A 14,381-nucleotide genomic window follows, 5' to 3' on the forward strand; every position below is an offset into this window, starting at 1 on the left:
TACATGAACATCTGTGGCCAGGAAATGTTTCTAATTACAACTCTTATTATTATTGCTATTATGATCAAGATACCAAATGTAAGCATTGGCAACCGTGTACAAGGATTCTTTTGTAGCATGTATTGTGTCCCCGATGACATGGCTGCACTACTCCGTGTTGTGATTTAATCTAATAAAAGGAACTCTATGGGCTGCTGTCTGGTCTGGTAACTAATCTGGAAGTAAACGTTTTAGGAGAATGCTGTACTCTGTTCTACCACCAGATGTCACTGCTGGAAAGAATTTCATTGGAAAGTTTGTAGATTGTGTATTATGAAGTTGTATTTCAGATCATTCCAAGGCTAGTGACTTCCTGGTGACAATTCAGCCCATCATGTCCACTATATACAGAGAAATGCTGCAGGGGAAGTGAGCTTGACACAGCTAGCCGTTTACTCATAACCCGTGGCACCAAACCGGTGGACTCGATTATAGGGTTCATGAAGAGGCTGACGCTCTCACACAAGAACTACCATGAAAACACACACAGCATCAGATGAAACCCCAGGGACTGTATCACAACATAACATGTAATTGTAAGCTTCAGGCAAAATAAGAATATAGTGACCCACTGCCCTGCACAAATGGGGAAAATGTCTACTGTCTATTGATCTAAAGGGGTTCACATGGAGGGCAGCATTTCCATTTCAGTACATTCACCAGATAGCACAAAAAGCTTATAAAAGGAACCTTTATTTTACAGGGAAGATCAACTTTACAAACTCAAATAATAGTTTCATACCACTCATTGCAGACCATGGTTGGCTTTAAATTAAAAGATTATAGAGTATGGGGGAAGTGACAAATTCAAACAAGACAAACAAAGCTACTGTGAAACAATGATCTATACCAGATGTTATAGTATGTCAACCATGGCGGCAAACTACAACCAACCAACCAAATATTGGTAAAACTTGGTTGCTGTTGGCAAGTCTGTCTGGAACGCTGGTTGCCAACCCACATTAAAGATGAAGAAGTATTCTGTCTGATCTGTCAACCCCTTTGACAGGTAAGCAAACACCATTTTGAAGGCATATTCTAAAGTCGGTAGGTAAATTTTGACTTGCAGCAGGCACATGCAGCAAATCTATCCAAAATTGTCACACAATGACTGATGGAAATAATACATAAAAAATGGGTCAAACTGAAAATTTGTCTGACAAAATCGTAAACATCACTGGCATAACTATAGACAAGATTTGATTGGAAAAACGAACATTCTGGACAGGGAGAGGAGAGGGGAACACAGGTGTTTTTCAGGCGGCTACTTCGGAGGGTCTGTGTTGATGCCGTATTTCTCTTTTAGAAGCTTCAACTGTTCTTCTTTCTTCTTTGTGTCCATTTTCTGGAAAGCCTGCCGAGGATTAAGTAAAAGAGAGAAAAAGAATTAGATCAGCTCCCCCATCTACAGATTGACATCTTCCAGGCTATAAACTTAATCTAAGTGCATCACCAGCCAACTAAATACAGGAACTACCGTATATGATTTATCTGTGATACGGTGCTGCACTCTGTATTTTAAATTACATTTTCCATAAGATCTCCAGTCAAAGTGTTAAGAGATAGCTTCTAAAGACGTATCTCTAGTGACTCGAACGGTAAATTTCAATTTCTCGAGGCATTTTTTTTTTTACATTTAAATGCAGAGTGTTTCCACAAGGCGTGGCAACCTGATGATTGCCCTTTGACCTGACTGTGCCTACAGATGCTGTTACAGTCATACATACTCTGTTGGCATTGTAGTAGAGGACGACCAGGTAACGGTTGCAGACATTGAAGCCAGACAGGTGGTCACAGGCATTCTTGGCATCAAAGATGTCCTCGTACACCACATAGGCTGTCCCTCTTGATTCTGGTGTGTTCCCTCTGAGAAAAAGGAAAGATAAATTATAATAATTATAGCAAAACCTTTTCCAGGCAGCATTCATATTATCTGACTAGTTCTGTTGATTAATTATTATTACTCAATTAATATATACTATGCTATAATCTGGATGGATCTTTCAGTGGCTTTTCCTAACCATCCAATACAAATTCCATCCAAAACAGTCTACTTTTCCTAAGGAAAATTGTACCTGATTTCAGTGCTGAACAACCTACCAGACTAAATAATTCATCTAAAAATAGACATAGGCTATTGCATGACAAAATGTGCTTAAATTTCAATCTAGGCTGAAAAGTGTCACGTGTATTATTATAGTCTCAGGTCAAGCGTCACAACGGTATAGAAAAATCTTTGTAGCCTCATAAATAGCAGGGTCTGTCTTAGCCCCATAACGTGACGCTGCTACTGTACTCCGATATTCTCGTACACAAGTCAGCGACTCAGCGTCACACAGCGTTCTAATTTTCAATTGGTGGAAAACGCTGTTAAAAAAGCCCTCCTACCCATATCCGACCTCCGATTGCAGATCCGAAGATATGATAGTAACCCTAGTGAAGCCAGTAATTTAGCCGGGGCGGTTAAAAATGATACTGCTGCGTGAAACAACCGTTTAGAAGCTGTCTTTCCACAGCCTGCGCTGAATTTACAGCAGGGTGTGTTTGATCTCACTATCATGGTGCACCGCTTGCACGCAGCGAGCAAACAACACATGCAGTCACACAGAGACGGCGGCTGTCAGTGATCAACGCAAATCCAGTGCACCTGGGAAGCAAAACATGTCATGAAATACTCAAACTCCCAAGGTTCCTGTCGGCACTAGGAAGCTTCTCCTGTCCTCAATATCTTCGGATCTGCAATCGGAGGTCGGATACGGGTAGGAGAGCTTTTTTAACAGCGTTTTCCACCAATTGAGGATTAGAACGCTGTGTGAGGCTGACTGCTGTACGAGAATATCGGAGTACAGTAGCAGCGTCACGTTATGGGGCTAGGTCTGTCTATGAACACTCCTGCAATCAACAAGTACTTACGTTCTGATTTGACGTATTGGTCCATATTTCCCAAAGATGTCATACATTTCCTCAGCTGTGATCTTGTAAGGAAGGTTCCTAATGTACAGGATTCTGTTGACCTCGGGAGGTAATCGTATCTGCAGCAGACAGGAAAACACAGATGAGTTAGATGCAGTGGATTACCTTAACACAATATTTCCATTTCCACATTTGTTTACGTTTCCAGATGCAGTGGAATATTCGTTTTATAACGTTAAAGTCTGAACCCTGAACCAGAAATCGCCATTCAAAACACGGAACCAGATGCATTTCTGGGTTTAACAGATGAGATTTGCAGTAAAGTTACTGGCCTAACGTTAACGTCAAATAAATGTTGAGATCCTACGACCTGCATCCAAATAAAATGGCAACATTATAATGCTCAAGACGCTTATACAAACAGATTCCAGTCTGGTCAGTTTTAGTTTTAACTGCTTTAAGTGTTTTAAGTATGTATCGAGTTTTAATTTCGTTAGTGATGTTTTCAGTTCGTTAGCCTTCAAGCTAACGTTAGCACGTTAGCTTCCCAGCTAGCCTAACCAAGCTGACATGAAAATGATTTCCATCGCGAAACATATTTGTCCGTTTGATCACCGTTTCTGAAGAACAGACGACTTGTCTTGTATGTACTTACATTAGCGCGTTTCGCAGCTTGCATAGCCATGATGAGATATTAGAATGTAAGGTCAGGACACTGAACAATAAAGAGCTTTCCACAGCGCCTCACGTCAAAATGGCAGCTAGTGACGCACGCAAAACAACGCACGTCGCAGGCTGGTGACGTACTTCCGCTTCTCGAGAGCTCAGGTATATTATTATTTATACATAAACACAATGTAATGTGTTCGTATGTGTGTTGTATGTGTGCTTGTTTGCAATAATAAATAACATGTATAAAAAAATAGTGAATAGAGAGATCTTCCTCTGTTTTGACCATATACGGCGTGTTGCTGCCCCCTGCAGGTTGACTGTCGACCTCGGCTCATTCTCTAACTCAGTAGCTCTAATGTGGGGTCCAGGGACCCTATGCAGGGACACAACAGGGGGCCTTGAGGTTCCAGGAGGTTCACGGCAAATTGATGAACTGATAAACTTCACCATTATTTCATTAATAATAGTTAGAGAATGTTAGCCTGATATTCAGACTAATTGTCAACTCGTAAACTTATTTCCATCTTCAAGAACAGCCAACTCCACAACTGTGGAGTGGGTGGGACTTCGGAGGTCTGGAGCCAGGCTAAGAGAATGTAAAATAATTACTATTTTGGTCATTCACTGTTAGGCAGGCTCATCATAGAATTCTTGACAAAACCATATCTATAAGAAATATTCCCAGATTTGGGTCCAAGAGATAGTCTCATCAAATGTGGGTCCATGGAGTAGGGGGTCCAGACTCTTTGATATGAAAAAGGTTGAGAACCACTTGTACCTGCAGGTATACACACTAGTGCTGTGGAGGTAGATCAAGACCATCCTCTGTTATTCCCCAGTCAATATTTTTTCAATGTGTAGCCTACACTGTTACTCCAACCGTGGTCAGGCATGTTTCACCGTTCTCTGCCTTACACATTCCATCTGGATGTTTCCCACCCAAAACCAGCACACTTTCCCCAAGTTTGCATTATCTCATGCTTATTTAGGCTACTGTATGGGTAAACCCAGCTTCCACGTGACCTCCATGTAGGCTACTATCAGATATGGTCTGTGACGTCACGTTGAAGGGTGGGTTCACCCAGGCTAAATGTCACTAGCACGTATCACTCCTTCATCTGGATATGAGCTGGTACATGAAGAAACCCTACCAGCACTGCTAGTATTTTACTATCAGGCCTGACTTTAGATTTCTCTTTCTTTAGAGCAACAGAGGCTGCAGCTGAATCTGACCACACCACCACCTCCTCTGGTTTTACTTCCCCCACCCACCTGCCACAAGATCAGCAGATATAGACTGGGGTTTAGGTACCTGCTGACTGAGGAATATCACTTCCCTAATGTTCACAAAAACACAACACAAAATGTTAAGAACTTGAACTCATTCCACTCATTCATAGTGAACCGATAAGCATACCATACAGTATGAGTAGACCTACTAACTAGTATAGTTACTGTTTTTGTTGTTTCTGCTGTAGAGCTGTTAAAGCAGCTACGAGCAACTTTTTCGATTGTTATTAAACAGTATAAATTTAATATCAATGCATCACATCTTACCTCTAATAGTCTCCGCGGACCAACGCAGAGTAGTCTCGCTTGAACCCCGAGTGAATCGGCCAGTGTTAGTGTGTCTGTAGCCAGGGCAGATCAGGAAGTGAAATGAAACGGTTTGCAGCAGCCACTTCGGCCATAACCACAAAATAACTTCCAAAAAACCTGTTAGAATATAACGAGAGATGTTCCCGCGAGTATGCGTGGCGTTCACATTGTTTATGTTATGTTGCTAGGCAGCGCAAACGGCGTGGGAAGGCAGCTGCGTTTCACTTCCTGGTTTCACTTCCGCGTTTCACTTCCGGGTTACCCGGTCCGGTCGCTCTAGAGAGCCCCCTGTTGGCGCGAGTTTAGACAGACTATAGACTTAATAATCACCTAAGGGAGCAATCTCAGATACACACGGCTTTGGTCTCGTCGACTATTAGAGGTAAGATGTGATGCATTGATATTAAATTTATACTGTTTAATAACAATCGAAAAAGTTGCTCGTAGCTGCTTTAAGACTTTTAAGTAAAATATGAGTACAATATTTCAGTGCTTGTCTTCTTATCATACTTGCTACAACCTATGCTTGTTATTTCTTCAATTTCCTCTGTATTTTAACCCCTGTCCCCTTGTGTCCCTTGTTATTTCTATGGCTGAGAGCAGTTTTTACTAATATCTTTATTAGGGCCTTTGCATCATAACCTAGCCTGGGTAAACCCAGCCTCCACGTGACCTATCTATGTGCTATCAGTCAGTCTTGTGACTGATAGCACATAGATAGAGGTCACGTGGAGGCTGGGCTTACCCAGGCTAATCATAACCGGCATGTGTGGTTTTAAATGTGCATAATATATCGACTAAAAAAAGGAACTGGGGACAATAATTAAAAGGCAGAACAGTGAGCGTGTCAGTATACAGATGACCAATGATAGCACCTACTTCTGTCAAAGAGTTGGTGGTTATGCACATGATAGGATATCCTTAAAAAGGCAACTTGTGTAGGCTGTTGTTCAACTGTGATTACAGGGGCCATGTTGGATTCAAAATCAACTTTAACTGCACAAAATATTCTCGTAGTATTATGTATTATGCCCATGCTCATGCTGTCTATACATTTGGACTCAACAGGTGATTAACCATAGCCACAAGGTGATTAATCATAGCTACGAGTGATATTTTTCCAAACTTGTAGTGCAAGCAGAAATGTTTTTTCTGTCTTATGTAGAGGAAGGCACGGGTGACATAATTCCTGAGGCAACACTTTCCTCATAACCCCTTAACCATTTCTTAAAACCTATTCACCTTATGTTCAGACCTTACAGTGGGCCAAATTCTTCCGGCTCCTGTTAACACTTGGCGGTCACGGCGCAAAATAAGAGAGTTGTTGACTTGAGCAACACACTGGGCATTCATTTATTTAAAGAGTGACTTCCTATCAGATACGACCCCCCCCCCCCACCTCAACTAATTCTTCTGATCTGTGTCTAATCTCCTGTTTATACAAACGTTTGTAGACATGTATCCTCTTATCACCTGTTTGCCTGCAAGTTTATAGATAATAACACTGATCTGTTCACACTCACTCACTCATTGTACTGTATGCATGCTGTTTTCTATGTATCAGATTTATCATAGGACTTATTATGAGGTGATCACTATTTTTGATGCATGCAGCATGGTATAAGGGTGGATCTGCATCAAAAAGCCAGTTTGTGTCTATGCATAGTGGAAACAAAAACAAAAATATTTACAATAGTATTGCATTGTGTGTGTGTGTGTGTGTGTGTGTGTGTGTGTGTGTGTGTGTGTGTGTGTGTGTGTGTGTGTGTGTGTGTGTGTGTGTGTGTGTGTGTGTGTGTGAGAGAGAGAGAGAGAGAGAGGGGGGGGGGTAACTAATATATTTTGATAATTGCCTCAACTTGTGTCCTCTGCAACATTTGATTTCTTACTTGGTTTACATGGAATTTCTTTTTTGTTATGTAAATACAACGTGGGATTTGGAATATTTTACACCAATTTATTATTTTGACACACCATGTTGGCATCTAAAAATCAAGAGGACAGATACAGTCTTAACAGTAGTCTCCATTCGCTGCAGTGTGAAAGGACTCCTTCACCAAAACAGACTGGATGTTACAGACCATAGACTGTCCAGTATCAGGCTTAACTGTAGCCTACTAAAATTGTATTCCCCCTTCAAGACAAGTCCACCAGTCATACTCTGCCAGTGCCAAATCTTCCATGGGAAAAACAATTCTATCAAATCAAAACAATATATTTATTTATTGCTTTGCCTAATTGCCTTTGATTTGTGGACGAAACATTTCACCTACTTTTGCAAACTGTGAAACTTTCTGACAGGTTGGAAAAGAGAGGCCACATTTCCGGTGTTATGACGAATTGTGCATCCGCGGCGAGAATTGCATACCGCCACCAGGGTCACCAGTGAGGGTCAAGACCCAACAGCAGCGTCACCTTCAACCATTGCGTTCAACACACACAGCTCGTGCGCTTCAAAGACTTTGATAACCACCGGTAACATCATTTTGCAGTGGTTTGCCGATACTACACATATTTTCGGACGGTAAGTAAATCAAACGATTCATTTTGATTAATCAGTCTAGTACAGAACAAAATGCGTCTGGATTTTAAGTAGATGTGTAACATTTTGGCGGACTCGCTCGCGCCCACGTTTCATTTCGAGTTGACACCGCGGCCGCCATTATCGGGCCGAGCTGACCATGCACCACCATCCACCATAAGAAGACTACACAAGATTCACGGCAATAACACGGGCGAGGTGCTGTCTGTTATGTAATTTATGTAACGGTAAACAATTTATTAATTCACGTTAAGATAAACACATAATTTCCCCCCAGTTGGCATCTGTTGCTGCCACCCGGCGCAACGCTTTGACTTGGACCGAGTGTGGAGGAAACCTGTTGTGTTGTTAGCTAACGATTGCACCTGACAAAAACCCACATCAATACCGTCACAAATCGTGATGTAAACGCTGTCTTTTCGGAATATCTTGCGCTGAAACGTACATTTGTGTTCGTAATTAGTACAACGAGAGAGAGAACGAGACGAACCGTGTCTTTCTTGGCCTAACGTTAACTTGTAGAAAAGCTATCCTTCGCTGGTAGTCAGGCCCCATTTTCGCACTATTTTCCGTCATCCAGATTGATTGATTGTTTGATTGCAACGTTAATCAAAATCTCTCCATTTTGCTTACAGAGTGACAGAGACTTGCCTCCCAAGAAGACCAGAAGACAAATCAATCCAGGTAGGTGTTTAAACAAGTGCAAAATGTACGTGGAATTTGTGTACAGGTTTGCCAATATTAATATGTTTAAGGAAGTCTCAGGATCTAAACTGTATCCAACTTTATAAAAACAAAAGAAAAAGGTTCTGCACACTTATTATTTGTTGTGGTGTGTCTTATAGGCTATAGAACCTTTTGGAGGGTTCCAAATGTGTAGGCTATCAAGCAAAATTACATGAAGTTCATTCAGCAACTTTACATAATTGACAATTTACATAATAAAATATGTCCAGATTAACAATTATTGTTAAATCACAAGTCTCCACCCCACCTGCAACTGTCACTCCTGACTAGAGCACGCCCACACACACAAAATATATAACTCCGCCCTTCAGGCCTGACTCTCCTGATTTCCCTCCAAACATTTCCAAGGAACAAAGAGGAAGCCAATGTGAGTTGGATAAGGGACTTTTCACATTTAAAAATGTATTATGTATGTTGGATTGATATGACATGTACTGTGGGAGATTAAGACTGTTCTGTATTTATTTATGTTAGATTCCTGAGTTTAAGATCCCGATTTAAGTTAAAGGGACAGCTCACACTAAAATCCAAAATTCATATTTTTCCTCTCACCTGCAGTACTATTTATCCATCTATATCATTTTGTGTTAGTTGCCTGAGTTTTGGAGATATTGCCCGTAGATGTGGCTGCCTTCTCTCCAATACAATGGAACTGGATGGCACTCGGCGTGTTGTGCTCGAAGCGCAAAAAAAATAATTTGAAAAAACAGCATTGTGTCTTTCAAGAAATCATGACCCGGTTACTCAAGATAATGCATAGACTTTGTTGTGAGCAGTTTCATGTAGGAACTAGGGATGTCACCGTGTACACGGGTACACGGATATTAAATCATATCCGTTTAGAAAAATCATTAACAGTTTACACGTCTTTTTGTGTCCTTTTAAATAAAGTTTTGACAATGATTTTACTGTGTTCTGGACTCGCAATCATTCATTTCTCATCAACAATAAACTGTGTGTGTGTCCACTAAGCGTATTCCTGTCTGGTGTGTGGTGATCCCAGCGAGGAAGGAGATTGAAAATAAACTCAGCAGTGGCTTCAGAAAGGCGCTGGTGCGGGGGCTCGTTTTCAGGCAACTAATAATGGAGAAACTATCACAACAGAGACAGAAAGGCTCAATTGTGGGAGCAGATTGGCTAGACACTTAATGGTGAGTGTTGTGCTTTTGATCACCGTACGTGTTATCTGTTAGCTATCAAGCTAGCTACCGCTGCTAACGTTATTTTCAGTCTGCGTCCTGGCGGTTAGAACGTCAGTCCCATCATCCTCGTCTTTTATTAACAACGGCTGTGAGCCGTACAGGCTAAACTCTCATGCTGCTACGTGTCTAGCAGGCTCAAGATGACAACGACCAAACTTTCAGGCTAGGTTCACCCCCACTTACAGCACTGTCGTAACACTCTTAAAGGGCCAGTGCCACTGACGTGGCGCACACACAGGGCCCGAAATTAACTTTTTGACCCACCGGCCAGTGGCGGGTAGATGGAAAAAATCTACCCGCCAAGCATATTTATTAACACATTCACTGCCAGCCGTTTTTTTTTTACTGTAGGTAGCTTCTGCCAGAGGTTTTTTTTGAGGATTCTGGCTCATTTTACAAGAGCCGAGGATTATTTTCTGCTTGGACTTTGTGAACACAAAGTTCACAAAAGTACTAATAGAATGTGTGCTTTCTCTGTCTAAAAGAGTTAGTTTGTAGAGTTAGTAGTTATGTAGATATTAGCCGTTGAGTACAGCATGGTTTCAGCGTCTGAGACTGAAAGCTGAGATAATCGCAGTTTTGTGAAATTCAATCAAACAGGCAGAACAGTCACTTTAACCATTTATTTTTGGCATCAGTGAGAGATCAGACATCTAAACAATATAGTTCTGAACGCCCTCTCCTTCAAACTCCTCCCTCCGTGGGCGTGTCTCTGGTGGCTTTCAGCAGCGTTTGTCACAAGCAAGTTTTCTGCTGCTGCTGCGAGTTTGAGCAGCCTCCCTCCCTGGCGGCCCCCTCGTCGGCTAGTGTGGATGGGGCTCACTCGTTTCTTGGGTTTGAGAGCTTTGATGAAGCTTTGTGCGATTCTAGGTTTTATGCTGCGTGTTTCAAAGTGTGTTTTCCACCCAGTCTATTTTTGGAACCCCCCACCGTTGTGCGCCCGTGTGCACCAGCGTGATAGCGTTTTCGCCTACAGTATGAGAATGAGGCTCGTTCGTTTCTGGGTTTTCGGTTGAGCTCAGCTGGAATGAAGCTGTGTGCGATTCTGCACTTTCTGCTGGTGTTTCAAAGTGTGTTTCACCCATAATCTATTATGCAAATTTGCAATCCGCCAGCTCCCAGCGCGATAATGCGCGAAACCGAAAGCGTTTTCGCCAATCCATTTTACAGTATGAGAGAATGGTTTCCTCGCGCGTTCCCCTGCAGTTTTGGCTCTGCTTCTTCTAGTCTGGAGAGCACTGTCGCCACTTAGTGGGTCGGTGGAATGGGTTGTACACGTTCGGTGGCTCCAATATTTTTATAGGAGACGTGGGGGGCGTTAATCCACGTCCCACCGTCAAAAACTTTTTTTTTTTTTTTTTTACGACTCAACTTGTCATTGGCAGTCAACCGTTGGATTTTTTTTGACGACTCAACTCGTCATTGGCAGTGAACGTGTTAAATAAAAACGCATTTTTGTGTCACATATATTTATTTACATTTTTTTCAGTACATTTCAAGTAGATATGGTATTACGTTGAAGAATACACACTTAAATAAGAGCCCAGAGTAAAATTTGAAGCAAATTATTTTAATATATTGATTGATGATTGATTAATCAATACATGTCAAGTCAATCTTATCAATACATGTCAAGTCAATCTTGAGCTTAAATTGTAACCTAATGTTAAACATCATCAGACTCCTCACTCTCTACCCTCTTTGTAGGATTTAACAGAACAGAAGTAAATTTGAAGGTTTTGTAAACATAACTCCTCACCCTCTCTCTACTTCTCCTCTTTGCAGCCAATGTGACACTGGCTCTGTTCATGGTCACGAACGGCTTCCAGCTTCATTGATTTACTACCGATGACAAACGTGTTATTTCTATTTTTCTTTTTGGCATACTTGCGGCACACTGAACAACTCATCACTACAGCCCCAGCATCATACTGTAGCCAGTCTCTTGAAACACCGCTATCGCCAAACTTCCACTCCTCTCAAAACTTTCTTTTGTTAGGTGGTCCCGCTCTCGCGGCCGCTTCATCCTTTTCGTCGGAGAAAGCCGCGGTGGGTTTTCTTTTTAGCGGCCGGCTTACTCCCTCGATATGGTTCCACATTGTAACCCATTTAACGTTATATTAAGCTAACGTTAGAAGGCGGACCGGCGTAACGTTAGCTCCCTGCAGTGCAAGCAGGTGCTGCAGAATGCAGATGGCCACGGCCAGTCAGGACAGAAGAGTAGCGGATGTGACGTCGGCCAAAACAAGCCAAAAATGAGGCCGGAGATGATGCGCAAGGAGAGATTGGGGGCTGCCTGCAATAAAGGCGACTGTCGTAAGACCAAAACACAGTTTTAATTATTTTACACGGCTATTTTGTTACCCGCCACGTGGCGGACTTACTTTCAATGTCACTCGCCAAACTTAAAATCTGCCCGCGGGTGGCGGGCTCTAATTTTGGGCCCTGCGCACACACAACAATCTGCTGCCTGTGTAAGCTACAGATGATAACTTTATCGGGTCAAAAAAACATCCGGTTACACGCCAGAAGGTCCCGTGTACACGTTTAGAAAATGTAACTGTTGACATCCATAGTAGGAACTATTTTATATATATATATATAGAATGGCCCTCCTTAACCTTGCGCAGGTTGAGTCACTGGTTCCTCTTCATTTATAAGGCCATTCTGGGACAGCTCCCACCTTTATATTTGCTCGCTAATCACCCTGCAGGAAAACCACACTTATATCAGTTACGTTCTCAAAATAGAGTCCTGCTGACCGTACCAAAGGCTCGGACTGAGTTTGGCAAAAAGGCCTTCCATTTGTCTGCCCCTCTGGCCTGGAATGAGCTTCAAGAAACACTGAATCTACAGGAGCTTGTCTCATTAGACACTTTTAAAGTGATGTTAAAAGTCATGGAGGCAAACGAAATGCAGGTCTGTAAAGCCCTTTTCCCACATGCGCTTTGTACCGCAAAATGACCGGAACGTGGTCTAATGCCTGCATGTGAGAAAGGCGACGTGCCGGTATAAGCGCGACCCCGTCGTCCCCGACATTTCACCAGTTTCGATCCAGTCAGAAGAGCGGTATGCTCTTAAGGGGACGCAAGTGAAAACGGTTCCAGTCATTTTCTGCGACAGCGGTCCTTCAATCATGGGCGAGGAGTAGCCTACACACGTTGCTTAATGTTCCAGCGGGCATAATCTAATCATTCGCGCACATTAAAGCAAATTGGCGAAATGATCTTGTGATAGCCTAATAAGAGCAGTATGTCAGCTTGCTGATCTAATCATTCGCGCACATCAAAGCAAACTACTTCCACATTTCGCTTGTGCATTTGCTTTCTCTACATACATACAAGCGTTGAGCAGCTTGCAAGCCTTTCTCGCTGTGTCTGTCCGTGGCTGCTGCTCTCGAGCAGAGAGGGGAGGGGGTAAATCGGCTGTGTTGATTACGCTGGCGGCTTGACGCTGCTCTTAAGTCAAACGAGTGTGATTTATTGTGTGACAACTGACAAGCGGACTTATTTCGAGTTTTGCCGACCCCCCAAATAAGCTCCCCCCTCCCCCCCAACATACAGGAAAATCCACTGATAGATTCCCACATGCGCGAGCCGAAGTGTGAAGGGAAATGTCCGATATTGACTTACAGGTAATTTTCCGGTACGCATGTGGGAAAACGGCTTATGTGTCATGATTAGAGTAGATTGAATCATGTCGATCAATGTGATATATGTTGTGCTTTCTTCCTTTCTTTTAATCTTTGGTTGTTAGTTCAGTTGCTTATATGCAAATGTTGTGGTGATATGTTATGTAACTGTATGTCTGTAACCCTGTGCCGCCTCTTGGCCAAGTCTCTCTTGCAAAAGAGGTTTTTAATCTCAATGAGACTAACCTGGTTAAATAAAGGTAAAAATAAATCTTTTGACCAAACTACTCCCACTAGCTGCTCCTGCCCTAGCTGCTCCTATGCAATCTCATGTAGGAACTAGCTAGCAGCTAGCAGGTGTAGTTCGGTCAAAAGAAAATAGTTCCTAGGCAGAGTAGAACGGTTAGATGTTTTCAAGACACGTGATCGATTAAATGCATCGTGATTCATTGAAATGCACGTGGGGGAGGCGGCCGCGTCTACTCGGAAAGTCCGCAAACTGTCCGCAACCAGGAAATCACACATCACAGCGAGAAGCGTCAGTCTGCTTCAAAGGGAATCTAAACAAGTCCGCCTCATGCTTGCTTTGACTGCCTGGCCCACGAGTGATGCAACTACTCCATGCACAGAGAGTTCCCCAAACTTTTGAGTAGCCAGTCAGATTGAAAAAGTAGCCGGCTCATGTTCGCGGCGTTTGTTCCAGTGGTCCTTTTCCCAATTAATAAACAAACCTCAAATGTGTATCCATGAGTGTGACAATTGAAATAATACAAATACACATTCTTATAAAGGCTCAATTTAATTATAAATAAAACAATATCCATATTGCAAAACACAAACAGGCAATATATATTTTTAAGAACAAAGAAAATACTAATAACTATGTTTCCCACATTATTTGCAGAGATTGTGGTGTGTAGACCTTGCTTGGACCCTCTTGGCGGGTTCGGGGGGCCATGACCCCTGTAAGAAAAATGTGTAAATTTTAAACTAAAATTTCCAGAATTGCATGTTGTATTAAAAATAAATATTATTT

At 42.3% G+C, this 14,381-nt stretch overlaps 1 protein-coding gene across 1 annotated transcript; it reads right to left on the reverse strand.

The window, feature by feature from the left end:
• Nucleotides 1-716: 716 nt before the first annotated feature.
• On the reverse strand, nt 717-3,715 carry sf3b6 (splicing factor 3b, subunit 6). The gene is made up of 4 exons (XM_083642821.1): nt 3,608-3,715; nt 2,953-3,071; nt 1,767-1,905; nt 717-1,393 (listed from the first exon to the last, which is right to left on the reverse strand). Exons 1-4 carry the CDS (start codon nt 3,635-3,637, stop codon nt 1,304-1,306), a joined length of 378 nt encoding a protein of 125 aa, XP_083498947.1. The 5' UTR covers nt 3,638-3,715; the 3' UTR covers nt 717-1,303.
• Nucleotides 3,716-14,381: the final 10,666 nt, after the last annotated feature.

This window comes from Poromitra crassiceps, assembly GCF_964638095.1.
Source record: "Poromitra crassiceps genome assembly, chromosome: 9".
NCBI lineage: Eukaryota > Metazoa > Chordata > Actinopteri > Beryciformes > Melamphaidae > Poromitra > Poromitra crassiceps.